At 42.1% G+C, this 27,448-nt stretch overlaps 1 protein-coding gene across 1 annotated transcript in view; it reads left to right on the forward strand.

Moving 5' to 3' along the window:
• Positions 1 to 26,196, forward strand: part of gabra3 (gamma-aminobutyric acid type A receptor subunit alpha3) — a gene marked incomplete at both ends in the record, with an annotated part of 49,590 nt that extends 23,394 nt beyond the window's left edge. Inside the window, 7 exons of the mRNA XM_079172150.1 lie at positions 9,448 to 9,668; positions 14,387 to 14,469; positions 14,952 to 15,095; positions 17,196 to 17,348; positions 19,860 to 20,065; positions 25,694 to 25,732; positions 25,876 to 26,196. Of these exons, the coding sequence (XP_079028276.1) occupies positions 9,448 to 9,668; positions 14,387 to 14,469; positions 14,952 to 15,095; positions 17,196 to 17,348; positions 19,860 to 20,065; positions 25,694 to 25,732; positions 25,876 to 26,196 (1,167 nt within the window). The remainder of the gene's footprint in view (positions 1 to 9,447; positions 9,669 to 14,386; positions 14,470 to 14,951; positions 15,096 to 17,195; positions 17,349 to 19,859; positions 20,066 to 25,693; positions 25,733 to 25,875) is intronic.
• Between the last annotated feature and the right edge of the window lie 1,252 nt (positions 26,197 to 27,448).

Here is a 27,448-nt window from a genome sequence, read left to right on the forward strand (position 1 = left end):
TACACAGTGCTTTATCTTTTTCAGCAGATATCACCTTTGGGGTCTCTCAGGTCTCAATTCTAGACCCAATTTTTTATCCTCTCCTCATTCTCCACTTGGCAACATCATGAATCCACGGCACAGAGGACAGACAGTGGCACACACGACGGCTGCACAGGACATGGCAACCCACTTGCGGTAATGTTTTGTTCGTGAGGTCACATCAGGTGTTTTCTGTCCGCCGTCAAAAGGCAAAAACACCCGTAGTCCATACACACTTATGCTTTTGTAATGCAATCAATGTGCCTTTAGCTGCCGAGGCTCCTACAGATGTGGAAACGACGCATCGACATATCAAATTTCTTAAATCTCTGCATTGCTTCGGCAGTTTTAGATGATGTCAGGATTTCACTGATCATTCCCCAGGCAAGCCTGTGGCCCCAGGCTACGCTGCGTAATCTGTCTCTGTCTGCACATGAACACTGCATAAAGACTTCGAGCATTGCCTTTCAAGATTTTCCACACTCCAGCCTCAAAATAAATGTCAGGCTAATCAGCCCTCAGGAAGCATCACAATACAGAACAGACGACTTAGTATCATCTTGTACAACGCGCTGCAAGTCTGTAAATATACATTGCAATGTGGATTACATATGTTTACATCTGTACCGTATGTAGCGTATGAAGCAATAGCATTTCTTTCACATTTTCTGTTTACATTGTCGTGGGCACACCGAAAAGGTCTAGCCAGATACTTTAACATGTCATTCTGTGAATGAGTCTACATTTCGTTGCAGAGCATCCTCAGGAATAAAGCGCTGGTCACAGATCAGCTCTCAGAGCTCTGAGGCCCTCTAAGCAGGGGAGAGTATCAGAGGACAAGACCGGCGATTATACAGTACAGTGAGCAAATGTGGATAGTTGGCTGCACTAAATAAGTCGGCCTTGACTGTGGACTTCAATAATGAGTGGTCTGATTTGCTGAAATGTGCGCCCATTTCCAAAAGGCAGGGCACCCTCTGGGAGTGAGTGGGTGGCTCGGTTTGTCTTTTGAGTTCGGTGAATAACTGCTGCATCAGCAAGCGGAGAGCTGCAGGTAAATGTATAATGTAGTGAGGGGGCGCGTTGTTTTGGGGATTTTTAAAAGAGTATATTTGGGCTTTGAAAACAAAGAGTTCTGGTATTCTGAGCCAATGAAGGCTCAGAATACAGTAGGTCAGGGTCGTGCGATCGTGTTTTCTGGTTCACGAGTTTGAGAATGAGTTGGATGTGTTGTTTTTGAGTGTGGAGCGGGACAGCCCCGGAGTATTGAGCATTGCAGTACACGGTTCTGGGAAACAAAAGCATGGGCCAGTTTTTCTAGGTCAGCTAAAGGAGAGGAGATGACTAATCCTGGAGGTATTTCAGAGGTGGAGAGAAGCTTTTTAAGATCTAGCCTTGATGTGTTCCCCAAAGGAAAGCGTTCTGTATCGGAGACAATTTGCCAGAGTTTAACAGATGGATTTTGGGCAGCTATCTAGTCATTAAAATAAAGTGAGGGAAATCAGTTGTATGCTGCCAAGGACATGCAAAGTATCTTTTTGTCTACTTATTGTTATCATTATGTTACTGCATTAGTGGTTTCTCACTAGATTCCTTCAATGAGTCATTTGATAAACCTTGTTAACTGTTTAATAAGCTTTAAATTGAAAGTGGCTCCTCAATGTATATACCACCCCATAAATGCCACCATTGCTTTTCACGCAATACAAGTGAACCCAGACTCACCCCTGCTGCTTGAATATCTGTTAAATACAGACTCCAAAGGTTAAACACATCAGCTTCTATTTCAATGTGGAAATGAAAGTGAATAACAGGTTATCCGTGTACATTTCTGGCATTAATTAGGAACCTTGAAGCTGTTAAAAGCCATAAAGGAATGTATTCATGGCTAGTGTTTTAGATTGAATGGACCAACATTTAAGGATTAGAGGGTGGAGAGCAGCCTATTGTTTAGTGTGGGGGGGAGGCTAGAGGAAGCAATGGGACCGCACTGGATTGTGCTTGGCATTTAATACCAAATCACCTCAATCAGGGAACACTACTGCACCTTCTGTAAATGCTGTTGTTACTTACTAGTCTTTGAAAAAATGTAATAGTTTGGTTGATCCACCACATTCACTGCAGGCGACCTTGAACACAACGTCCTGTAGAATAATGTTTGAGTACTTTGTTCACTTCATAGAATGGATTATTGATAAGTATTGATAAGCTAAGTACTTAGCTCAAAGCACTGCTCTGCCTAACGTCAGCATGCTAACATGCTCACAATGACAGAGCTAGCATGTAGCATTACAGGTCTTTGCTGATCCCCTGATTCTTCATACTGTGGTTATTATCAGGTCAACGTTTCAATTTGTCCCATTTTTTGGTTTATGGTCTCAATCCTTTTCCTGGAGGGGGGGGGGGGTAATGGCAATCCATCAAATAGCTGTCACAAATGTCAACCAGCTGGTGGCGCTCGAGGTAAAGTCAAGGGATCAGCACAATCAGTCTGATACATCGTCTGGGGACCATGAACGTGTGCAAAATGTTGTGGAATACATTTTGTAGATGTACAGATATTTCACTGGATTTGTGAAAATTCTGACCTGCTACAGTGGTGTTAAATGAGGAGTCAGGGGATCACCAAAGTTACAAGAATTACATAGCAATTCATCCATCCATTGCTGATCTTTCAGTCTGGACCACAGTGACGGACTGACCGACTGTCATTGCCATCTCTGGGGTCACGACGCTAGCATGACGACAATGGGAAGCATAAACCCCTGGAGAAACTTATAAAACTAAGATGCTGCTAGACAGAGAACGCTCTGCACCCTAGGCCTCTCATACTTTATGTCGTGAGCATCCAGTCGTCCAATTACCCCTCTCCGTTACATCAAGTGTCCCAGAAATGTCTGCTTCTCGCTCACCCTGCGGGCCACTCGTTCAGCTTTTCACTTGGACCCCAATACGCCGCATCTGCCTTCCGTTACCCACTATCGCAAACAGGAGGGAAGCTAACTGCATAATCGGAGTGAAACCCGAGTATTAGGCCGATAACAGGGAGCGTTGTTCAGAGTCGCCTCCGATTTCTGCAGCGTGTCACACCGAGACCCAGAATGTGGGTTACAATCTTGACGCTGATCTCTGGTAAGTAGGTGGATGCATTTCTCTACCTCAAGCCTCCCCTTTCTTACTTACTCTTGCTAATCTTTCTCCTGTCTTTTTTTCCTGTCCCTCCCTCCCCCGCACGAGTCTCATCTCATTCATGCAGTGTCACGGCACATTTACCCGTTTCATGTCGGGATGTGACGGGTCTGCTCTGATGAAATGGGAAGCGATTGAGGCTGTCACAGGTACTGAGCTGAAGCCTACTTTGACGAAGATGTCAGTGATGGCGAGATCGCACCATGGTTTCACAATCTCTCGAAACTCAAACTTCAAAACGCCTGGGCCGCTCAAGGTCTTTTGAACAGAACAGATGGAGCTTTGTGTTACTAACATTTCTAGGTGAACTCCCGTATTCTGCATCAATCATGTTGACCTTGTTCAAAGAGTTGCTAGCCCAATTAAGCCCCCTTTCACGCAAATGTCTTTCAGCCAAAAAATAGGGCTTCATTTTTTTTTCACTCAGAATTCATGTCTCGTTACCTAGCGTCACAATAAGATTCAGGGCGAGAACAACTTGAAAGCAGAGAAAGCATGGTCTGTTAATGACCTTAAATGTAATGTGAAAATGGGAGCCACAAGAAACCGAAGACTTCATAACCCTGCAATCATATTACAAACAAATGGCAGGAAGTGATTTATTTTGGATTAAGAGCAACCCATTGTATTTGCCCTAGTTTCAATTTTCTGAGCGTCGAGATGATTACCCAGCTGCAATCATATCGGTGACGACAACCACGTCGGAGCTAATGGTGTAGGATGGGACATTCTTCACCGTCGGCAGCCTTGTGTTGTGAAACATGTGCTGTTTGACTGATGGGACACGTGTAGATCAAGGAAATCGAGTGAAAAACAGGTTTCCCTCCTCAAGACATCATCTGCAATTATTTTTATTCACCATATCAATTATTACTTCTCAGTTATTTTAATCATTGTTTCATCTGGCTTCATCAGTCAGATGTGTTTTGATATTTTTTTATAATTCATCCTCTTCTACAGTAGCACGGCCTCTACAATAAATGCATCTTCAAAATATATAAGAATGTCTTTTTCAATGATGTATTATTTATACGTTTTTGTTGGCAAACATATTCAATAATCATGTTGTTATGATCATTCACATGACAACCCATTCTAAAAAAACGCAACAAAAATGATGTTTCGATCCAAATGTAACGCTGCCCGGAAAATGTTCTTTGTCAACATAGGGCAGAAATATTTAAATGAGTAAATCTGCATTTGTATTTTGTTTGTTTTTGCAGTAATGGCAAATAAAGAAACTTGTTGTTGGTTGTATTTAGGCAACTCAAAGACGGCACTGTGTGGATCAAGCCCAATTTGCACCCCTCATTGATTGCCCAAGAATCATTTTAGAATCTGGTCGATCAGTGATCGTTAATTATGCAGCATTGGCGCCTGATTAATTGCCCACACAATCAATGGCATATCGAATATTTAGGTCGGCTATCTTAAGAGTTTGTTCCTAAATCCAATTTCCGACATGGTTGCTGTGAAAAGAGGCGTTGTAAACTATAGTGAGCTTCTGTTAACATTATTGGAGTAATAATTAACATGTGGTGGCCAAACAGTGCTGACTGTGCTGTGGGACTTTGCGGCAGAAGAGAGTCACCATATTGATCGTGTCATCCGCCATTTACAGCTTTATATATATTTTTTTTTTCTAAAACAGAAAAAAATAGACGTAGTATAGCGGACCCGAGGAGTTACACGGGCTGCGTAGACGGTCTGGAGTCTTTGTAAGCCCATTATCCACCCCGATCACCTAGCTACGACGTCATTGCGGTACCAGAGCGTAGCACTTCGTGGACGTTGCCAGTGAATAAAATAAACGCTGCACTTATATTTGCAAAGGTTACGAGGTGATGGGTTTGCGCATTGTTCTACATGTTGACCAAAGTTTCTTTTCTGTCTTATTTCCTTGTTAAATGGGAGTCACTGATGTTTATTTCCCTGAGAGCAGCTGGAAATAACCATCATTTAATAATGTCTCTCAGATTTTAAAAATACATCACGTTGCTGTTTTGAAACAGCTTTGTTTCACATCCTTCTTGTGTTTACCCCTTTCTGATTCCGGGCTGATTATATTCGAGGCCCGAAATATTAGTTTGGCACAATGAGAGTGCTAAAGCATGTTTATGCCTCAGAGCTGCAGAAGCTGATGAACACTGAAGATAATTAGAGCTGGTATGGGATTCACAGCTCATTGAAAAGTCTCACACAGGTTAAACTCCCAGCAGGGGAAAGGTGAACGGCACACAAGAAGCGAAGCGAGAGAGAATAATTGACAAGCCGAGAGCCAGAAGGACCAGTAATTAGACGAGACATTAATCAAGTCTTTGACTGAGAAGTTCAGACGAGCCACGCCGCATGGATACACTGCCTCCAGGAAGCCGTCTGCATCGTCACCACACCCGCTAATCAGAGTGTTCTCTCCGGTCAAAAACAAGCCATTGTGACACATATCACATGCAACATTTATGCACAATAAATTGGGGAAACGGCTCTCTAGCGTGGCACATCTCGTCGGGGGCACCACGTCAAACTTGTCAAAGCAAGTCAGCAGGAACATCGGACGATAGGTTACTGTGCAGAAATAATCGAAAATTTCCATTTCCGGGACTGAGCAACTTGTCCTGGTCACCGTCTTCGGGATATGACATTAATTGTGTTTTTGTAATGTATTTGGAAAAGGAACGAGATGTAGCATTTGAAATGGCGGATATGTTGTTCTATTAACCAGATAATTCAATGAAAGGCAGAATAAAAAGCAGAACCACAAGAGATCAAGTGACCGAAACAAGCACGAGACTAAAATGTCCAGATCTATTGAGTAAAACCAAATTAAAAGTAAAACATAATGACATTTTTGAAATGGGATCTAATATGTAAATGGTTAGAATTTAATGAACCTATTAATTGAAGATAAAAGGCTGCATTAATATTCTATCAGATATTAGACTCAACCTTCCTGCCGTCAGACACTGTCGTTTTTTAACGTCTGTACTCATTTAGCCCCGTCTAGTGTACATCCTACCTTAACTGCCACCTTATCAGCCACTGCTATCATTTTCCTAATTCCCTCTCATTCTCTCTCACTCTCTCCACCGCTCGTCTTAACGCTCTCATGTGAGCAAAGGAGACATGTTTGCGTGTGCGTGACAAGCTTGTTCTTCCCCTCGTTTCCTAATACCTATTTTTATCCGTTTGCGCGTTTCTTTTCAGCACCGCCGTGACAATTCTGCAGTATTTACCGAGTGTTCAGTAATTGACCTTGACTTGAAAACATCAGAGACCCATTTAGTTATGGCATATAGCACAATGGTGGAGATTTCGACATCATTATGAATCATGCGAATAAACAGGGGGATAGTTTCACCTGATTCATTTAAATGTATTGACACTGCAAGAGGCAGACAAATCTTTCCCTTTTTAAACAAGAAGTACAAATAGTTGTCTCTCCAGTTGCTAAACACTATGGTTCACCAGTTGCTGCGGTTGTTTGTCTGCCATTTGTTGCTGGGCAGGACGTGTACACGGGGTTAATCAGAGCTTCGTAGCTGGAAACAGCTGCCGGCTGTGTCTGGAAATGATGCTGATAAGAGAGAAACCAAAACGGCAAAACTATAGGCCAGATCCATAAAACAATGAGCTGAAAGACGCCGAAACGCTCCGCAGGACTATGATGAACTGCAGAGTCGGCGTTAATTCTCTCTAATTTGTCACGACAAGTGACCCTTTTCAAAATGCTCGAAGGCATTTGATCCATTGTTAGTATAAATTAAAAAAAACGTACCACCTTTAGGTCCCACTTCTAATCCATCCTGGGGCGGTTGTTCTTTCTCTTCCCACATATCCTTTGAGTCGCTTTGCTTTCTACTACAGGCGGGATGCCAAAATATATAGGATATATATATTTATATTTACACACAGGCATAAAAAAGGGAATCTGTATTTTATGTGGGTGATTTCTATATTCATGAATCTATTTGTAACAGGTTCCATAAATGCCATTTTGACTACAGTTGCTTGCTACAGTAAATCCATTCATGATATTTGTTGCTATGAAAAAAAAAAAAAAAAGACATTTGAAAACTACTGTTGGATAGAGGCTCCGCTCTGTCTCCTCTGTCAAGGAGAAATCAATCAATCACTCAGTCCCTGGAGGAACACCAGCTGGCATTTGAACCGATTGTGCCATTTGGCCGAGTGTGGAGATTGACTATGCTCTTCCTCATTCCTGTCTTTCAATCTTCAAATGAATTCACTGTGTTTACAGCAGGTTCCCGTCCAAAGGAAACAAACAACTGATGGCTTCGCCCAGCCGAGCCAAGCCCACCACTGTCTGTGTATTCATCACGGGATGTTTTACACTGATTGGGATGAGGTTTGGCATTGTTGTTGGATCTCAGACAGAAAAAGGCCAGAATAGTCAAGTGCATACAAGAGTTTAACTGTGGTAATGGAGATTTAAATGGTTGGAGGCTCTTTCTGTGCCAGGATAGAGCAAACTTTCTTGTAGAGTTGCCAGAAAGTTGTGGTCGAAAGACACACAGGACAAAGAGCAATAAATCACCATATAGCGAGCGCCCTACCTCTATGCGTGTTCATCAGTCTTTCTTGTGACCCGGAGAGTCCTTTGTTGTCTGGAATGGGCATTTAATTCATGACCAAAACTCAATGTGGAGTAATTGGTGTGAAAGAAGATAGATGACTTTCAAAAAAACGAAAGAATCTTTTACCGTTGTTGAAATCATTCAGTTTACCCATACTTAAAGGAACAGTGTGTAGGATTTAGGAGGATTTATTGGCAGAAATTGAATATAATATTCATAACTAGCCCAAAGTAGCCTAAAATGCGTGTTGCATCCACCACAGTGTCCATAGCTCTTTCCATCTATTTGGTGTTGTAATATTTGTTTAATTGAAATTTAGTTGAGTTTTGTCCTTTCTGGTTAATTCTAGTAAAGTGTGATGTCATTCCACTAGTTTGTATAAGTTGACATTAATGCACATTAGCTTGTAATCAAGCACCATCATATGGCACAAGTATATATTATTGCTTGAGTAAAATGTATTTAAAGTCATTACTTTTTCCTGAATATAATATTATAAGCCTCTTTCCATGAGTGTTTTTTTGATTAGACCGTAGACATTGCCGAACAGAAAATAATCAAATGAGGGGGCCGTAACTCAACCTGAGGGGGGGGTATAGTGGTTGAGAGAAACATGCGTTTGTCTCACTCTTGCTTTTATCTGTCTGTGAAGCTTTCTGTGTGCTTTTATTAAGAGCACTGTCGTGTGGACAGATGCAGCGTAATTGTTTTATGGTGCTGTATGCCGGCCTCCAGGAGGCCAATCACATCAATAAGGAGACGTCCACCCTGCGCTGTTTAGAGGGGCCCTGTTGATGGGTTGAGTGGAAGCTGTTACACACTGAGGATGATGGCTTCCTGTTGTTAAAGCCACTGAGCAATGACTTTATCCGTTTTCCTTTCAGGGAGGAGAAGCCGGCGACGGCTCACTGGTGAGCGGTGCACTATATGCGAGCAAGCCCCCTTTTTCCCCGCGCGAGCAAAAGCCCAGAGCAAATGAGAGAGAAAAGCATACGCCGTGATTTTATTGATCACCAGCAATGTGTGCTGTTGCGTGAGATACAGCTTATTTCCATCTCACTCTGTTAAGACAGCTGCGTTCAGTCTGCACAGCCCCTGTACGCAGCGGATGAGGGAAGTCTGTTGCTAGGACACCGAGTCCCGTTGAAGGAACGATGTGAAATAAATTCCTTTTGAGGGGCTACTTCCTGCAGTCGTTTCATTTTTTTTTGCCCGTGTGTTGGTGACAACACAGAAAGACTTTGTTGCATGTTAATAAAACATGAAACAGATGTGTAACAAGGTTTTCTAGATGAGGCTAATTTGTGTCTCAGTCCTAAAAAGGTAAAGACTGCATTGTTAACAGAGTAATCATTACATGATGCAGGACTACGTGACTTTAAAAAAGCACCATATATTCTACAATAACTGGGTGTGTGCACATGTATCCTGTTGGATCGAGGATACATGTGCTTGCCAGTTTGTGTCTTTTAAAGCAGTGTGTTGTTTACAGATGGTAAAGCATGACACACACACGTGTCTTATTAACAACAATGATTGACTAAAGCACTCTCACATACAGCTGTGACGTGATGATTCCACAAAAGCATATGTTGCGTAATTTGTTCAATCAAACTGATCTTTTGCACTCTGCTCCCCTCAGGAGTACACCATCGACGTCTTCTTCCGTCAGAGCTGGAGGGACGAGAGGCTGAAGTTTGACGGGCCCATGCAGGTTTTACCCCTCAACAACCTCTTGGCCAGTAAGATCTGGACTCCTGATACGTTTTTCCACAACGGAAAGAAATCGGTGGCCCACAACATGACGACTCCGAACAAACTGCTACGGCTAGTCGACAACGGCACGCTTCTCTACACGATGAGGTGAGACACTTTTGACAAATGAACTTTAAGGAGACGAAGAGTCTACAGCCATGCCAGCAGTAATGCTGTGAGCGGCTTGTTGATTAAACACTGGTATTGGTAGGCTACTCTGTATTGGCCGATCGGGGCTGAAAAAGTCGGGTTGGTGCATCCCTAACAGTGAATGGATGGATGGATGGGAAAAAAAAGAATAAACTTAATGATTCAAATCAGCAAAGTCATTTGTAATTTCAACCTCTAGTGGGAATGAAATTAGTTTTGCAGGTTAGTGGTCATGAACCAAAGTTTTGGACACATCAACATTTCTACCTGCTGGTGGTGGGGATTTTAATAATGAACCATTTAACTGCTTTAATTAACCAATTAATGTTATCAGATAAACAGTTAAAAGAAATATTCAAATGTGTTTTGAAAAAAGCTGAGGAGCAGCTTGTCACATAGAGGAGAATACTGGTCCACCTGAGAGCTAATTTATCCTCTGGGGACACCAGACAGTATTTCTGGGGTTCCGGTGTAGCCTGCGGGTATCCGGATATCTGGACATCTGGACCAAGACTTCCTTCACGACAAAAGGTCACCGTTTACAGTCCAATTAGCAACTTAAGCCGAATGGAGTTTGAGCTGAGAGACAGGATTATTTCACAAGTAGCCAATTGGCAAGGTTAATAAAAAAGCTATGAGTTCCAAGAACTGTTTACCTGAAACGGGGTTTGGTCAATACTACTCAGACTCCAAAACTACAATCACAAACCAGAACACTTGCAGAATCTTGTCCCGTCGCCTACAGATTCTGCATTCACATGCAGATGTCGGTTTATAGAGATTATCCAGAGTGGGACATGAATACCTGTACCAAACTTTAATGGCAATTCATCTAATAGATGTTAACACATTTCAGTTAAAACCACATGTGAAATCCAGCGAGCTTTTTGCTGCAGCTAGCTGGATCATATCTGATCATTCCGTCTGACTCAGTATCAGATAACTGACTTGCAGACTTGCAGTCTTGGCCACATATGTTTTTCGATACAGACAACTCTGTGAATAATCACTTGATCAAAGAGTGCCATTGTACATACGCCATGCCTAAAACACACTGTAAGTAGTGCCAGCTACCAAGAGACTGACAGTCAGTGACACTCATGACTGGATAAATAATTCATTGGTTATCAACCCATCTAATCATCGACTCTGTCAATCAGCCTTCTGATCAGAAACTTGAAACACGTACTCATTTCCACTTCAATTAAATACGTTTTTGATGCTCAGCCACAAGGTCAGTATTGATTTTCAAGGGTGAAAATGAAATAATGAAAAGAAATCATTGTGTAGTCCCAAAAGAATAGATTTATGATGTGTTGTTCTGCCAAGGCCAAGAATTAAGCATTACAAGGACTGTTGTGTTTACAGAACCAAGTACATGTTTGGTGAGATGAAGTGTGATAAACCGCTGTGAGACTAAAGCAACATTTTTTTGGACCCAGCTTAGTAGCCATCACACCTACATTTCTACTTAATTCCAAGCCCCGCATTCAAAACGTCAGTTCTGGAGTGGCTCTCTTTTGTGTTGCATTTGCAATGGGATTTATTCAGACCCTGTGGTTTATTTGGGGTATTAAAAGCGACAAATTATAAAAGAAAATGTACCTTTTCCATTTCAACTGACACCTTGAAAAATATAAGAAATCCTGAGGCTAATATGAAATGGTTTTTTTTCTAATAAGTACTTGAAAGGATGTTTTAAGTGTTCAATTCATGGCCTACCTTGCCATCACAATGGAGCATTGGCTGATTATTTGAAGGGGTTTTAGTCAGAATTTGACTACTGGGTAACACTCCGAAGGAGTGACTGATAACTCAAATGTGCCTGAGCACCCGTCACGGGCATTAGGTTTTAGAATATAAATCCATCTATTTTTATAGGAAGTTTAGTCAGAAGTGCATCACCATGGCTCCTTGTGTTGATTTACACGCCGCCCAAGACAACCGCTTAAATCCATTTAATCAGCACGTCTGCAGCATCTCAACTGACAAATTCTGTGAGGGCCTCCGCTCTACAGGGTTGCGTCATTATTCTTGCATTGAAGGAGCTGGTATTGTTTGCCAGTGCTGCTGCAGTCTTTATTTTGTGTGAGAGCATTTATCACTCACTCTCCTTTCACCTCAAACTGGTTACTAAAGCAATTCTGTCCCCCTTATAGAGAATATCAATTTATGAAATGTGTAAAATGTACTCATCAGAAGGCAGTGGTGTATATTTTTGGTTTAAGCTTTTTTTTGCCAGAATTTGTCTATTGTTAAATCCCCAAATTGGACTAAACAGCTCATGAACCACCAGAAACAAATATGAATGTAAATCAGTTGGTGCAAGTCTGCCTTAAAGCAGAGACTTAATATACGTTGTTGAATTTAGAACATATGTTCTATAGAAACCGCAGAAAATACGCGGTTTGTACTTCATATTCTACCGTCAATCTTGCTTTGTAATCATGTTAGTTGCGCGGCTCTGGTGATGGCAATCATGACTGAAATAGCAAAACAACTCTTGGATGGATGCCATTCATGTCCCCCTGAGGAAGAATTGGAGTAATTTACTGATCCCATTACATTTCATCAAGCGTCCCCATTAGGTCGGAATTTTTTATGACCAAATGCCTATAAAACTTAATTCCCATCCGTCTCAGTTGTACTGTGTGTTTAGAGCTAATTAGCTAATGTTAGCATGCTAACATGCTAAACTAAGATGGTGAACGTGGATAACATTATACCTGGTGAACGTTGCCATTATGAGCGTCAGCACGCTGCTGTGAGCATCTGACTCAAAGCACCGACGTGCCTAAATGAAGCCGCACAAGCCGCTAGCATGGCTGCAGACCTGGTCGTGTTCCCTTTATACTTCATAGGAGGTTTTGTAATTGCCCAAAGACAGCCTGCTTTGTTGTATTTGATCAACGTAATTTCATTTTGTTATTCATTTATTTTATTTAGTTTGTCGTGGTTTATATAAAAAAACATCTGTACAGCCGAGAGGAATTTCATCATTTAGTTGCTGGCTTAAGTGCCTGTATGATATGCAGCGGTGCGTTGCTCCAGTTTGATTTATGTTGTATTGCGTCAATTTGGGTAGTTACTGAGCCACTTATCAGTAATGAGGTAGCACCATAGAGCAGCCAAGAGGGTGTAAAAAGGGTCACAGGGTTGTTGTGAGTGCAACACACGGAGCTAATTGGAAACAGTAAGTTTGTCTGAAGAAGTGGTCCGTGAAGTTACTAGCTTTAATATTTGGGCTGCAATAAACTTGAGGCAATAAACTGTTTACAATGGTGAGTATACATTGCTTCTTTCATCATGTTCTTCATAGAGTGTACAAGTTGACGTGTCACATACACGTACAATAACCTATACAAGCATGGAACTGTAGAAGTGATCAGCTACATTCACTATGACTTACATGTTTTATAAATTACAATTACACATATAAAAACTACATTTACTTGCTCCATCCCGGTTGCTCAGATAACCCCGTTTTTAATTGATGCATGCACCATAAACGTGGTAATCGAGTTATAAAACCCCAGTTTGTGGTCCATTTATGAGTACCACGAGTCCACTGCAGGACGGCTTTGTGGGTTGCTGTTTGGTTTGAACTCAGCAAATGTAATCCCCATGTTGATTAAACATGTATGAGTGAGATAATATGAACCGTTTCTCTATTCACTTCCCAGAGTGCGTCGTGTGGCTCGGCCATTGGACAAAATGAAATGAACTCTGGAGCTCTCTGGAGATTTTGTTTCTTTGTCGTCAGTCAGCTGAGCTCTCATTACTACTGGTGTCTGCGGGAGGGAGGAGAGAGCAATGTCTGTTCCTCCTCCAGCTTTTACAACACACCAAATATATATATTTATTATATATTAGTCTATATTTATTATACATGATCTATATTATATTCATATTCAATGCTATATTGATGTACTATACTATATATTACGTTATATATACTACATTACTACACGCCATCTTATATTATATATTCATATTATTCAATATTCATTCATATATTCATATCCCATATAATATTATACTGTAGTATGATACATTATGTCAATTTGTTACTGTTTTAATACACAAACACAAATCATCATTACATAGTCATATATAAAGTATTCTGGTGTAGGCTGTTGTACTAGATGGTATCATATATACAGACTACATTACATTATCTACATTTACTAATCTCACCACTGCAGTATGCCACTTCAGTGCAGTACTGCACTATTAGTTCATATACAACACTGATTGTGAGTACTGTGTTCACTGCTTGCCTTGTAATCTTGAGTGTAATTGCTCTTGGATAGCTTCTGTTTTTACTTGTTGTTATTCAATTAAATACAGTTATTACCATTAGTATATTGTTATTTCTCTATCTTAATTATTTCTGTCCATGTGCTGCTGCAGCACCCGCTTTTGAGGATGAATAACAGCTCATCTTATCCTTAAAATATGAAGCACAATGTGGAGTTCTCAGTTACTGTGACATGTAAAATACAAAATATATCTTGATTTTCTTCTTTAGGGGCCTCCGGAAATTTCAGGGGACGTTCATATCACGTCCGACTATAGAATTTTGGTCTATGAAAATGCAGTTTTGTGATATACGTCATGATGTGTTTGTAACCATGCTGCAGCCTGACCGGTGGAGTGTTGTCTCTCCCCCTCAGGTTGACCATTCATGCTGAGTGCCCCATGCACCTGGAGGATTTCCCGATGGATGCACACGCCTGTCCTCTGAAATTCGGAAGTTGTAAGTCAGTCCAGTTGGTCACAACAAAACAGACTTTAATAGGACAGAGAATACCACTGCAGGGGGGGAAAAGGGGAAAAAAGAAACCGTGGTTATTGTTCTCTACAGGCGCCTTTCCTTTCCTGGAAAAACTTCAGAGGACTCAAACTGCACTCACCACTAGGAATATGAGACTGTGGGATACTTTCATGAGAAGTGGTTCTTTTAGCAACATAGCAAAAATACTCAACCACTGGCTTGAAGTGAAAGTATCCTTCAATCAATTCTTACCCAAGAGTCCACAGCCGTGCCGCTGACTCTGTGAGGCTGTACTTGTACTGCTGATATTTAGCAGGTAGTGTTTACCATGCTCACCATCTTAGTGTAGCGTGTTAACATGCTACCATTTGCTCATTAGTAGCACTAAATACGGCTGGGGCTGATGGGAATGTCATTAGTTTTGCAGCTATTTTGTGCCAATTACTGTTCTCTCTGTTGCCCAGACGCTTACACCAATAACGAGGTGATCTACCTGTGGTCCCAGGGAGACGAACGGTGTGTTACTGTCGCAGACGGCGGCTCCAGGCTGAACCAGTATGACTTACTGGGACATGTTATTGGCAAAGAAACCATCAGTTCCAGCACAGGTACACTATATGCCATCCTCAAGCCACATTTCACGGCAGTCTGACAAGTTTTATTTTGATGGAGGAAACTGCAAGCAGTGAAACAAAAATGAGCGCGTCATGTGATGAAACCCCCTTCCTTTAAAATATAAACTCTTATTGCTTTTTCTGCATTATTTATGTAGTAGATGAAATTGCCTTCCCCTCTATATATTTCTATTGACATATACTGGCACTCTTGTTTGTTTTCATAAAGTAACAGTCTGCACTTTTCTCCAGTTTCTGTCATTTTGGATTCAGCTTGCATTATTGGGGTCCGTCAAGAAAATGACTTTTCGGGAAACTATTCAGCACATTTACAAAGATAATGGGAGGAGGTGTGCCAGAGAGGTGAAAGTCTTATTTCCACTACGTTTCGGGCTACGGCCCAACGTCAACTTCAGAAAGCAAAGAAGTAAAAAGGGAAATCTGCCAGCCCATGCTTTTGATAACATATTAATGTGAGAAAGAAATGTTAAATTGCCACATTATTCTTGATAGATTTTGATTGAACAGGCAAACAACAACACAACCTTTACAACATCAACCTCCAGCTTTGGGGAACAGTGCATGAGGACTTGATAAAGTGCTACAGTACTTATTACTGCAAAGCTGTAGAAAGGTTGCTTCAGAGGGGCAGTTGGTCATTTCCGACAGATTGCAACTGAGCAACACTGGCTTTCCATTTTGAGAGATTTAACCTCTGCAGCGAAGCGGTTTGCTCAAGAGGTGAGCTATTGAGTCCCAGCGACATTGTGGTTAGAGTCTAAACCATTATGGAACCGCTTTGTTCGATGGCTCTCAGCCAGTTCTCCTCGGGAAGGAAAAAGGATGTTGAAAGTTGTAGAGATAACAGCACTGTCTTTGAGCCCATTTCAATAGTGCTGTTTTGTAGTTCAACCTTAAGTCAAGAAATACTGCAGAGGACCAACTAGTCCGGGCTACTAATACAAAAAGTCAAGGTGGACTCAACATGATTGCTTTCATAAACTGCTTCAGCTTGTAGATGTGGGAAAAAAAGTAATTTCTTTAAACTTTAAACCTAATAGACTACAGCGAGCCAAGGGAACGGGAGGATTTGAGCCAGTTGGGCTCTGGTTAGAGTCTGCTCAGAAAAGACACCGCAGGGAACAATGTGGGTTGTTTTTTTTCTCATATCTTTGCAACACAGATTACAGACATGGCAGTGAGAGCTGGTGCTTAGGGGAACATTCGCTGCCATCAGTGACAAAAACCAAAGCCGTAGGAAATGTTCAATATCAAGGGTTAGAATGGCGCAGGCGATGATCTTCGCATCTACGGCGAAGAGGAGCTGTGGCGAAATTCACATAATGTATTTAAAGCAGTACTCCACTGAAAACACTCTGCTCCAGCAGACCACCATGAAGGATTCAGAGGCATCTTTACAGCTTAGAGTGTTGGTGGAGTATTCCTTTAAAAAGGCTGCATTAACAGAAATGGAGTGAGGGGGGGGATTGTTGCTCAACGTGAATGAATATGTGTAACAACACATTTGGGCAACAGTATTTTATACGAGCTTATTTTTCAGACAACTTGTACCTTTTTTCTATGAACATTTGCCCCTCATCTCAAGCTTTTCCCTGACATGCCATTGTCCTCGGTTTTCTAGTATGCGAACAGCGCAAGTGCTGCTTTTCCACAGCCTCTAACTCCTTTCACAGAAAGGACAAGTGGACCATCAAATCTGGACCAAAGACATTCAAATCAGCGATCTCGTCTGTCATTTCAGTTCTTTTTTCCACCCTTTCCAAATTCCACCTGTTACGCTTGTCTGTTCGGATCCTAGTTCAAACTGAAGCGAGGTCGGTCACGTGACTTTTTTTTTATACAAAGTGTACATCACAAGCTCTTGGAATCCTCTGAAGCAGCGTTTTCTATATCATTGCTACGGTTTACTGGCTCCTCTAAGAGGCTGAAGACAGTCCTATGAGCTACTTTGATGATGCAAATGTTCCAACTTTAATAAATCGCACCTTGAATATTTCAGCTCGTGTGTATTAATAATTATGACCTCTGTGTGTCTCTCTCCATCTCTTTCTATGTTTCTCTCCTCTCCCACAGGAGAATATGTAGTGATGACAACATATTTCCATTTGAAAAGGAAAATTGGCTATTTTGTGATTCAAACCTACCTCCCGTGCATCATGACTGTCATACTGTCTCAGGTCTCCTTCTGGCTAAACAGAGAATCGGTTCCTGCTCGCACTGTATTTGGTGAGTGCCATCTTGTGTTGATGATACAACTAAAACATGCACTTTAATGATTGATTGGACAGGTTAGATCATTCGGTGGCGCTTTTTTTTTTAAATGATGGGGTAATACAAAACAAAAAGAGCTCCATTCGTTCATATCATCAGATGATTCAGCAAACTGCAAAACGATTGGAGGGCTTAAAAAAATAAAAAAGGTAACGGTGTACAAACATAGCTGGGCGCATTTAGGTGCACATTGGACGTGAAGGAGTGTTTTTTAGTTTGAGATTATTTCCAAATCTGTTGTCACAGTATTGACTTTCTCCAGCCTCTGTAACTGCCGACTCTAATTAATCAAAGATCAGTCGAAGCAAAGTCGGAACGTATCAAGTGAGGCAGGTGATAGACGATGCGTGTTGCATCTCTTGAAGAGGACGTTTGGCAGCTTTGTCAACTATATCCAAGGCAGCCTGGAGCGTTACTGTTCACTGAGCTCTTTGTAATATAAAAAGAACCAGACACCAGTTTTTTTTTAAAACAGACAGACGTAACCCCACCGAAGTTACCATGGACCACCAGGGAAGAGTCGGATCACACGTTCGCAGTAGTGGAACAAAATAAGGTTTCAAGGAAATGGCACAGGATCAGATCCTCACCGTTTAGAAAACAGTGTCGGTGTTAATAAAGAGGACAATGAAACATTTAACCGAATGTTCCTACCAGCATCTCATATTGTGCAAATAGTATGCTAATATGTTAAATATGTTAAAAGTAGTGAGCTGCATACGAGACGTCCCTTTGTGCTGTGATTAATATATTCAATCTGTCCATGCCGCACCATTCATGATGGGAACATCGTGTCTGCTTAGATCACCCTATGCTCAAAGATGAGATGTAATTTGCCATTTATTCTTTCAATTGTTGTTGTTGTGCTGCATTCTCCATGAAATGTCCCCCCCTTAACCTGTCCTTGTTGAATAATCAGCATTTTGATTGGGAAGTGAGGCACACGTGAGCATGAAGTAGCACTCGCTGTACAATGCAGATGTTGAATAGGATGCAAAGCGAGGGAGCCATCGTCATCACGTTAGAGGAAATAAAAGCCCATTACAGCTGCCTACCTATCCCCATGTGTTTTTCGGAGTAACCACAGGTCCTTCAGTTCTCCACACACATGCGCCTCCATAAACAGTTTTCCTTGAACCTTGAAAATAACTCCGGTCGCACAAGGAGTTTTAGAGAAGCTGGAAGTGTCATTTTCTCAGTGGAATAATTGGAGACGTTATCCGTGAGGGCTCCCTGCGGTGTTCACGTCTGTTTTTCGTGCTCACACAGTCGCATTGATCGGCTCAAATAAGGATCTGTTCTTTGCTGTTGAGTGTTGTATCATCCAGTTATCAAGTTTCAGAGATTCAATGTCTTTCACCCTCATTTATCTTATCATCAACATGTCCTACAGCAACTTTATCACCAACCGTTTAACGCTGTCCTTATAATGGCTTCTCAAAAAAAGTTGGAAAAGTCAAAGTCATGCAAAATGCAGGAGCAGACAATAAATCAATCTCTGTCCTTGAAGAAAGTGAGTAGTAGTTACCCATCAATCTTTTTTGTCCCGAATTTTAATTTCTCACCCATGACTCACTGAAATTGGTTGACCTCCCTGTTCTGCAACACAGTGTTCATTTTTAGAGCCTACTGTGCATCTATTTTTCCATCAGATGAGATAGGCTGGAACAGATGAAGTGATTGCTTTTATGTGGTTGGATGGGCGACCGTCGTCCGACCCACATTTCATCCCCCGCAGCACTGAATGTAAAGGCCAGGATGTGAAACGATGTGTGTAGATGGAGTCCGTTTTCACTTTCACGTGTGTTGTTCATCGTAGCCAAACTTTTGCACACAGTGCACTTGAGGTGGCCGTCACTAAATATATGCGGGACAATAGCATGTCTGTCTCGGTTTGTGTATGAGGTAAAGGGAATTTAGCATTTTTCCAACGTGGGTCTTATTGACATGGATTTAAATGGATGTAAATTCATCTTTTTTTGTTGTTAGTGACATGTGGCTTTCAAAGGGCATCTATTGATATCAGAAAACAGATGCATCAGACTGGTTTCAACTAAAGAGAACAGAAGCTAGTTCCTTTTATTTTGACCCAGCGTACTTAAAATGTATATGATTGTTGAATTTTGTTGGCAGCATTTATCTCTACTTTCTGATTTCACACAGTAGATTATGTAAAGTTGAATCTCTGGAATGCAATGGACCACCTTTTAATTCATGTATATCTTTGGCTTGTTTTTACCCGTTCAGCCCAAAAAAAGCCATTTAGATGATTGAGCTAAAATAGACAATTCATCCCCGTCCAAAGTTTGTCTTAAATGGACTTCCTGGTTTCCAAAATATCTGAAAGAAAGTAGAAAGAACCCTCTGAAAGATTTGACCCAGGTTGTAACAAAAAAACTGAACTTTTCTTTTAAGTGTTTGTGCAAAGAAAGGATCCATTTGCTGATGTTTTCATTTTGTCCTCAGGGGTCACCACTGTCCTAACCATGACCACCCTGAGCATCAGTGCTAGAAACTCCCTCCCTAAGGTGGCCTATGCCACTGCCATGGACTGGTTCATGGCAGTGTGCTATGCCTTTGTCTTCTCTGCCTTGATTGAGTTTGCCACAGTCAACTACTTCACCAAACGCAGCTGGGCATGGGATGGGAAAAAAGAGGGCATGGAGATAAGGGTGAGTGATTCTTATTTATATATCCTTTTCTTTTCCTTTTTATTTTTTTAGTAATAGATATGACACGGCCACACTTTCGCGCTGAACCAACATTAATAATCACAAACGCGTCGTCCGAAAAAGAAAAAAAACGCAGATGATCGCAATTGTTCTGTCTTTTGATTGGTCAACCTTGTTAAAAATGCTCCAACCTGCTCAGTAAGTCCACATTTACTCCACGAGGAGCGACGTGAGCAAATTGCACTTTGGAAACATTGATAGAAAGTTCCCTCCTTAAAGCAGCCCGGAGTACTCTATAAAGAGAGCTTTTATTTATTCATTAACAGCCAAATGGAACAGGGACAGTGGGGCGGAACCGCAGGAGCAGAAACAGAAGTAAACTCCCAAAGACGCTGGCCCTGATTTACGATGGCAGCATATGTCTCATCCTAAAGTCGGCGTAAGCTCCTTTCCCCCCACAAAACATGGCCCCCTTCTAGTCGGAGCGCTGCACACACTCTGATTAAAAAGTGAGCGCGCATCATCTAAAATGAATCACCTGAGGCTGACACTTTTATTCATGAAATCTAATAAATCACAGCTAGTGGATTTTTAATTCGTCAATAGTCTGGGCTGTTTGTGTCTCGTTTATGACACGTTGAGTGGCGGTGAGTTCTTCTTTTGTTCAATTTAAGGGCGGGTTTTGCAGGCGTCCAAAAAAAAGATGCTGTACTCTCAAGCTATGACGAAGTCACATGAATAAAACCTTCCAAGTGCAACATGGTAACCTCAGCGCTTGAACATTATTTCAAAGATGTTTTGTAAGTGATCACATCAAATGAAATATATTAGAGGCATTAGATCGCATCAAAGCGGGCACTGAGAAGCAACGAGCTAAATTGAAGCACTTGGTCCTGTGCTGAATGTATGAAATCCTCCACAGCTTAAAGCTTCAAAGAGGCTCATTTGCTCCAGTAATGAAAGGAACAAATATATTATTTTCCTATTTTGGTATGGACTGCATGATTGACAGAATCAGGTGTTGGCAGCCCTGTGGTTTGATCGACAGTGCTGAGAAGTAAACTATGAAACATGTTTTTCTCCTGTCAAAAACATTTTTTACATTAGAAAAATCCTCCCATTGTGTTAAGAATTGCGTAACATTTTTAACTTGCGTATCATTTGTAGAACGAATGGGGTTTACAAAGTCACACTGATTACTAAACAGCAAGAGAGCTGGCAAACACCAACATCTATAATGTTAGAAACTGAAGAGCAAGAAAATGTATGACTTCATTACTTTCCTTTATATTAAATTCATTTGTTCTATTGAGAGTTAAACCACTTTTTAGGAGAAACCAGGCCACGATGGCGCCACAATAACAGTGTTAAAAGGGAAAAACTAATTATAATGGATTTATTCCTAAGGCATTTCATACTCTAAATGGATCGGCACATATGAACAGTGGCAATATACAAAAGAAGTAAAACTACATTACAATGATGGCCTTCTGGGTTTGGTGTTATGCTTGGGAATAACATAAAAATCAAATTAAAACCATTATGAAATATGTCCTATCTGGTAAACAGTGGCTTGGTAAAAGCTGCTGGAATACTTCTAACAGCCACAGACACAACGTATTTCTTCTACTGCGGCAGACATTGCCACAAATCTATTTTCTGCTACTAATGTACAAACTGTTTGACACAATCAGTACAGCCTCTCTAGTGTTTTTTATAGCTTGACATTTGGTCCTCTGAGTGATTGGCAGAAATACGTATTGCTGCTATGGAACTTTTCAGTCGGTGAGGATAATTTGCAGGGTTACATTGCAGTAGAGTGGAGAGGTTGTTTTTTTTCCCTCTCTTATTTTTTTTCCTCTTGATGCCTCGTCTTAATGGCAACAGCCTGGGCTGCGTTCTCGGGGGCTGTGCTGAGCATGCAGTTGTCATGATAGATAAAAAAGAATGGGGTCACAGAGGGAGACGTGGCACTCCCATCACACTCCCCGCTAGAACAAGCTACTGGAAAGCAGAGGGATCAGACTGTACATGCTTTTTCCCTTTATGACATATTTACAATAAAAAAAATCCTATAGGAGGAGAACCTATAAAGGCTGGAGGGATTTTCTCCAGGAGAGTAGTTTGAGCTCAGTACGTCCTTTTGAAAATACCGTCCCCAGTCATCTCCCTTAACAGAACCAAACAATGACTTCACCGCCCTCAGGCTTCCTTATTATTTTAGGACTGAAATGGTGAGCTGCAGAGTCAATGTGCACTAATTTACATGGCTGGTTATGGAGTTTCTATATGCCATTTTCTTTTCTCTTTTGTGGCCCAACGTTCTGTTTGACAAGCCAGCTACCCAATTAGCGCTCCCCTCCACCGGCTGAAGGTGTGCTTATTACAGACATTAGCCGGTGGGTAGTTGGGTGGGATTGAAAGCCTCCGTATTTCTTGGCGCGCCGTGACACATGATTGGACTCTGCTGTGTTAGATATTATTTGCTGGTTTCAGCAGCAGACGCAGGAAGCACCGGCTCATTGTGCGGTGGGCGTCGCTGCTGGAGCGGAGGAGAGAACACCGGTCGACTCGTACACTATACGGCTCACACCTGCGGCACAAACGGCCCGCAGATTTTTCAATAATAGTCGGTAGAAAATTGGAGGCACAGCCTGTCATTATCGTTCCTGGCCGTCACATTTCAGCGTGACGCTGCCGCTTGTTTTTCTGAACAACGGGGAAGTTGCTTCCGCTAAGTTTAACCAAACTTTTAAGTAGTTATGAACGGAAATCCAGTGTGCTCAGGTGGAAAAAAAACTGAGCTGCCATTTCTGGAGGCCTCTTATTATTGCCTTTTTTGATAAGTTTTCCACACCATTTCGCTTTGAGCTGGAGGTGTTGTGCTTGATTATTTGCTCCTTGGCAAGCTTTCTCTGACTGCTAGAAATAACCTTTGTAATATAGCAATATGAGGTGGTCATATCTGATCACCAATCCTAAACATGAACACTGGATTAGGTAACTTGTAACACAACCTGCAGTGATGAGATCAAGCTTAAGCAACTACCAGATTTACAAAATCTCTGTAATAACACACACGGGAGGCTATCAAACATGCCAACACCTCATCTCCAATCTTAGACCGGGACAGACTGTCACAAGGCTCGGTTACACGCACACGTGCACACACTGAGCTCCAAACAGCAGGGCACAGCGAGGCACAATTACCCCCAGGACACCCACAGTCATGAAGAAATTCTGATGCAACAATTCGCAGAAGTAACAAAAGACAAGGTCAATAGATGCATCGTGTTCAGGGGGTGTATTTGTGCCTGCGGCTAGCCAAATTGCTTTGAATAGTGCGCAAGAATCTTTGGCCGGAGGTAAATTATGTGCTGCGTCACATTAGGTTCATAACGCACACCCACACAGCCCATTGCCACATGTGGCATCCCCAATAATTAGACCGTATAAATTACCGCAGAGGACAGCTCGGCTTAATAGCAATGGAAAATGACTTCGCTCGGCTCGTCTGTCAGGTTTCTGTGCAAAGAGCGTCCCTACTGCCAAGGACCGGAGAGATTAGGGGGCTATGATTAAGGTCATAGAACACGATACAGTAGCCATTCACTTTTCCTGCTGATGTAAGCCACGGCTGTGATAGAGGAGGCTCGCGGCGGTGTTCAGCGCGGAGGAATCTATAACCTGGGAGAGCGTCTGGTTACCCAGGGGTCATTAGAGCGACACTCTGTCTCTCTCTCTGTACTAATTGACTTCAGATAGACCCCTCCAGGCAGCGTCTCACCATTTCTCTGCTTAATACAATCAACCATCTGCGAACTTTGTTAGGTTCTCTGCCAGACTTACTGTGTTTGCAGAGGAGCTCGAAGGATCGTCCTCCTCCTGCTCACTTGAGGAAGAAAAGTTGATCACACTGAACGCTTGTCCTCCTCAATCCTGCTGCCTCCGTCACCTCGGACAGACAGTCTGAAGCTCAACGTTATCGTGATGTTTACGGCTAATATTATTCCACTGCTTGCATAGCATCATAGTGGCCATAGTGGTCTAGCTGAGACACTCAACAAACACACTACAGCACACGCCGTGTAAAGCCATTTTTCCTGCCTCCATTTTGCAGGGAGGGTGAATAGGGAGGGTGAATATTGAGGATAAAGACCAAACAAAACATTTGGTGATGAGCTGTGTGGGGAAAGAGATGCAGCGTGAAGGGGGGGGGGGGGGGGACATTAGTTATGCTAATTTAAGAGATGGAGTCAAAAGGAAAGGAAAATTAAATGAAGCCGAAAAAGTAGAGCAAAAATTAAAGCTGGGCTTAAAGTGAAAACAGGGAGCACTGAAAGTGAAACACTCGGTTACGTGACAAACGGTGCTTTAGTGGCGCTGCAGAGCTTAAAGTGGGGACGAACGGCGGGAAGAAAATGACCCAGGTCCAGGCTCGCACACACAGGAAACTAAAACTGTGCCCGGTGATCAATCTCAGTGCCCTACTTGTTCCCTCACATTCACCGTGTGCACTGCACTGTACTCTTTTAGGCTGACAGGATCCTCTGGTGACGCTACTTTAGCTATCTCAGTGTACCAATGTAGCAAATCAAATTCCGTCTCCCTGTGCATTTGCAATATGAAAGACGGTCTAATGATTTCTCTGCAGCGGTAGGAAGAAAGCAGTTTCTCCAGCCAGCTTTATCACACACAGCCTTTTGTCGTGTTTGTTGTATCGCAAGCCGTTTGTGTGAATGAGAGCAGCCAGGCCTCTTCAGGCAGTTTGTCAGAAAGGTTTTCAGGCACTGTTATTTTGCTTTGTTTCCAATCCTGCTCCGTGCTGCTATTGCTACCGTTAGCAGTATCAGACGCCAGTCCAGCCTAGTTCTGCAGTGATGCAAAATATAGAGTGCTGCAGGGATGACCAACCCCGGAAGTTAGCGTCACACTGGATCCCCCTTGACAAAAATGGGATTTTTCCAATTGGATTTTGGCTTATGGCAACAAATAAGCTCTGTAGCAAACACACATTTATGATAATTGCACATTTTGCTAAGCAAGATAATCTTCACAAATGAATGATTTTTGAAGTGTGAGTGCAATCGGCAAACATAAAAAGCTAACATTAGGCTACTAAAGAACTACACTACGGTCACCACCGCTAAGCTAAAGACGGACATGTTGACGTTTTGTAGTCTCACTTGTTAGCGACCATTTTTTAGGACGCATAGAAGCTTCAAAATTCATTCGATTGGTATTTCCTGACATATAACCAAACTTAAAATCTCTTGACTACAGACCTTATTTCAGTCATCTAACCAAAAGCCCGTTCAAAAAACCCATCGACTTTGAAACGAGGGAACTGGAGGTGCAGAAATGCCGACTCATTCCTTGGTTTTGAGACTCATTCCTGCAGAACTCAATTATTAATATAATTTCCACACTCTTAATATGGTCTGGAATTTTTATCACAACATTTTTTTTCTGCCATCCAGATTTGTATGATGCAGATTTGAATTCACTATATTAATAGTGTAACATGTTCAAAAGTACTTCCAGCTAGATACTGATGAATAGAGTATGTAAGTTGGGTAATTTTAATATAATTGGTAAACTTTTTTTCTTTTCTACTTTTCTTTTCAGGAACCGTTTCAGGCTAACATGGCCAGGATTAACGATATGGTTAGGCTTTTGTTTTGTTCTTGTGTGTGTCGTGTCTCGTGGTGTTGCTTCTATTTCCTCTTTATGAGTTCAAATGGAAGTATTGTTCAGTCTGGTGCTTCGCCCCTGACAACCTTTACCTTTACTGCCTTCTTCCTTTTCAGAGAAGAGAATCTGCGACTTTGTCCAAAAAGGCAAACAACACCTTCAACATTGTTGGAACCACCTACGCCATCAACGTGGCTAAAGACCAAGGTTTAACGACCATTTCCAAGAGTGCCGCTGCAGCGGCGGCCAAACACCAATACCTCCATAGAATGGATGACCCCTACACGGAGGCCAAGAAGTCCTACAACCGTGTCAGCAAAGTGGACAAGATCTCGCGCATCATTTTCCCAGTTCTGTTCTTCATCTTCAACTTAGGCTACTGGGCCACGTATGTCAACAGAAAGCCCGCTATCATGAAGGCAAACAACTTAAACTGAAGTTGACCAAATGCTAGGCTTGATCCGGAGGTAGACAGGTTTGCAGGAGGCCAAGTCCATTACATCTTATTGTGTGTGTGTGTGTGTGTGTGTGTGTGTGTGTGTGTGTGTGTGTGTGTGTGTGTGTGTGTGTGTGTGTGTGTGTGTGTGTGTTTCGAGTGTATGTTTTTTTTCTTAAGAGTTTGATATGTTGCACGTCTGTATAGATGGAAAGCAAATTTTAACACACAGTAGATTCACATTAAGTCGTGGACCTTGGAGGGAGCACATTCTCACCTTAGACTGTGTTTGTGTAGAGTTTCTTCCCCCACCCCCCACTTAGCGCTGGCCCCGTCCCCTGTTGTGAGTAAACCAAGTGTCCCTTCGCTGTATCTGGATTGCTTGCCGTTCTGTAGAGTAGTCAAACTGTGTTTTCACTCTGTTTTGACACGTTTGCAGCTTTGCTTATAATAAGTTAGAGCAAGCATGCGTTTGAAGTTTCCATTGTAGCTCATTACCAATGATAAGGTTATGACGCATCCATCACGTTAACAACATGCATGCACGCAGACACACAGAGCGACGCATCAGAAAACGCCAGAAGAAGAGCCATTCGGTCGGTCGCTTTACCGTGCTCCATTAGCCGAGGGGCAGCCTGTATAGTTCCATAGGAACGCCATTAATAATCGTCGGTGTCTGGCCTTCAGCTAGCGCTGAATCTCAACACAGCCAATGCAGTATCATCTGGAACTGCTACCGCGTCCAGTGAGGCCGCCTGTACATTTTCTAGTCCAGTGGCTCTTATCGTTTTAACTGGCCGAGTACGCTCAATGACAGAGAAGCTATGTGCCTTGGTGACTACACACATGATAAAAAAGAAGACAACATATATCCTGGTGTCCACAGGCTCCGTGCACTGCAGTATGTGGCTGCTCCCCACTCACCCACTTACCCACCCACCCACGGCCACCGAGTGTTAAATTGCCCATTAGTGTGGAAGGTTAACAGACCTCTGCCTGTGAAAAGATGAAGCAAAGAGATTAAAAGGATCCAGCGTAGTCCAGAACAATTATCATGTGCATTTATGTTTTGGCTCGTGGTGCGGCGTCTCCATGAGCCAAGCAGTCATAACAAACTACCACCATTACCTCAGACTGAAGTCGAATTCTGAATCGATTATTATACGTTTTTCCATTGAGATGCAAATAACATTAGCCGTTTTATACATTAAATCATACCAGACACCCTCTCTTCTTTCAGTCTATTGTGGGCA

This window comes from Pholis gunnellus, assembly GCF_910591455.1.
Source record: "Pholis gunnellus genome assembly, chromosome: 13".
NCBI classification, from domain to species: domain Eukaryota; kingdom Metazoa; phylum Chordata; class Actinopteri; order Perciformes; family Pholidae; genus Pholis; species Pholis gunnellus.